The sequence below is a fragment of the Stenella coeruleoalba genome, assembly GCF_951394435.1.
Source record: "Stenella coeruleoalba genome assembly, chromosome: 17".
NCBI lineage: Eukaryota > Metazoa > Chordata > Mammalia > Artiodactyla > Delphinidae > Stenella > Stenella coeruleoalba.
In genome coordinates this window covers 503,147-505,560 of record NC_137163.1, presented here as the reverse complement: position 1 = coordinate 505,560, position 2,414 = coordinate 503,147, and the positions used below count along the sequence as shown (strand labels likewise).

Below are 2,414 nucleotides of genomic sequence, written 5' to 3'. Positions count from 1 at the left end.
CCCCACTTCAGCAGTTTTCCCTGATTATGCAACACACTGCAGACCCGCAGCGCACAAAGCCAGGACCGCCTGTCCAGGGACCCCGTCGCTCCCGCTCTCATGGCTCCCAGCGGCTTTTCCACTGTGCTGAGAACCCGCGCCCAGCCTTGATGCCGACCCTCTCCGGTGCTCGAGGTCTCCCCACAAGCCCTGGAGAATTCTACCTCCCGCAGACCTCTAGCACCTCCCTTTCATCTCCCAGCTCTCCCACTACTCACTAGATTTGACCACCTTCAGCTCCAGCCCTATCTCCCTCCATCCACTCTGCTTCTGCCCCCACTCCCTTCAGTCATCCTGCAGCCTTGGGTCCTACCTTGTTCCGCATTGCCCTCTTCCCCCAGGCCCTAATCCTTTATGGGGGCCTTCCTCAGCCCCAGGACAGACGACCAGGAAGATGCTGCATTGGAGACAGTGCCAGGGCGTCCACCAGGGGACACCTTCGCAGGGACAAGCTGCAGGCAGGCAGCATTATTCATGCCGGTAACTGCAGCTGTTCTCAAGGCATGAGATGGGTCTCACAACCTCAAAGTCACAAATGCACACCCCACACAATACAGGCTCTGGCTTCTTCAGGGTTACAGTCAGCCTCTCAGACACTGTCAATCCTGGAGTCCCCTCAGGGTGGGCTGCATGCTGACCCAGGCCTGTGCCACCTACTCGTGCAGGGTCAGACATGCAGCCACCCAGACACTCTCAGCTAGGGTCACCAGTCACATGGGCGCAAAGCAGCCTCAGAGTCACATGGTCCCATGTAGTGGCACACAGGCAGGCACACACTCATACAGGGTCACACACAAGCGCACACAGTCACATGGCCACACGCAGTCACATGGGCACACACAGGCTCGCACACAGGCTTATGCTTCTTCAGGTCACACTTGTTTTACCACCCTAGCTGCTGGCACTCTCAGACCCCTTGCCTGCGTGCTAACAGTTGTCCTTGAATTTGGGCGCCCTTACACAAAGAGCCTCCCCCTGCCTCCAGCACTTTGGACTTCCCGGCCCACAGCCCACCTGCCCACACCCTTCTCCCTGACCCTGGATTCAGGGAAGAAGACACTGCTGCTGCCTCGGCTGGGACCTTTGCCCTGACAGGTGGGCCGCCCCCACTGGACCACAGGGCTACTCCCTGGAGCTCATAGCACTTCCCTGATGGCCCTAGCAGGGGGTCCTGGAGGTGTAGCCAAAGAAGAGGAGAGGGCTCCGAAGCAGGCTCAGCTTCCTGAGTGTGGGTTTGCATGCATCGCTAAGTCCTGTCATGTCAGCAGGTGTCCATGCTGTGTCGGTCAGGGTGTGGGTCAGTGTGTACCTTCAGGTACCTCCTGTTCCTGCCCCCTGTTCCCCACAGTCTCTCCTGCATTGACACTCTCGCTGCCCAGCCTTGGCTCCGTTCTGGCCTACCTCTGCCTTCCCCTCTCCCTACCCCCCATCTCCCTCCCCTCCAAGCCCCACTCCAGCCACTGCCTCCTGCTGGTTCTGGTTCCCTCGGGTCTATTTCCTGGGGCCCCTGCTCCCTCCAGCCCCACACTCTGGCCCTCTACCCCTTCCGGCCCTGCCCTGGGCCCCTCGCCGCCCCCAGCCTCATCCCAGCTCACACCTTTCTCCTGCAGTCGCTCGCCGAGGTCGCTTCGGGCGCGCCCGTAGGAGCTCTCGAGGTCTGCCGAGGAGAACGTGTCAAGTTTGACCTTCTTGACCAGGAAGGATCTGGGCATGATTCCTGCGGGGCTCCGGCGCTGTGGGCCTGCGGAGCCGGGACGCGGGGGGGCTGCGGCCGCGGCGGGGCCCCGTCACCATCCGAGGGGCGGCGGAAGCAGCACGGGTCCCCACTCTGGCCTTTGGGTGCTGCCGCGCGAGTGCCGTCCTCTCTTCTGCCTGCCTGTCCTGCGTTTCCTCCTCTGCTCCTCGGGATCCCTTTTCTTCTCCTTCCTTCCTTCTCTTCTCTTCTTCTATTCTCTTCTCTCTTCTCCTCTTCTCTCTTCTCTTCCTTCCTTCCTTCCTTTCCTCCTCTGGTCCCGGCTCCCCAGCCCGCAGTGCCGCCCCTGGACAGGCGGGGGAGGAGGCTGGGAGGGCGGGGAGGGGGGGAGCGGCTCCGTCCCGGGCCCGGAGGCTGCGAGTGGGTGCAGGGCTGGCCCGGCTCCGCGGCCCCCTTCCCCTCCCCCCCGCCACCGCGGCGGAGCCTCAGTCAGCGACCCCCCATGCCCCCGGAGGTGGCGGCGCCGGGCCCGGAGAACGGGGCGGCGGCGGGAGTGCCGGCAGCTTCAGCACCGCGGCCAGCGCCGGCCCGGCCAGCACCTCGGCCAGCGACCGGGCGGGTAAAGCCGGCGCGAGCTGCGAGGGGCGGGCCGCGGGGGCTCGGCCGCCGGGCGGGGGTCCTC

The 2,414-nt window shown here is 64.3% G+C and overlaps 1 protein-coding gene across 1 annotated transcript in view; it reads right to left on the bottom strand.

Moving 5' to 3' along the window:
* Positions 1–1,751, bottom strand: part of SCRT1 (scratch family transcriptional repressor 1) — a gene marked incomplete at both ends in the record, with an annotated part of 9,336 nt that extends 7,585 nt beyond the window's left edge. The window contains one exon of the mRNA XM_079901789.1: positions 1,568–1,751. Within this exon, the coding sequence (XP_079757915.1) occupies positions 1,568–1,751 (184 nt within the window). The remainder of the gene's footprint in view (positions 1–1,567) is intronic.
* Positions 1,752–2,414: the final 663 nt, after the last annotated feature.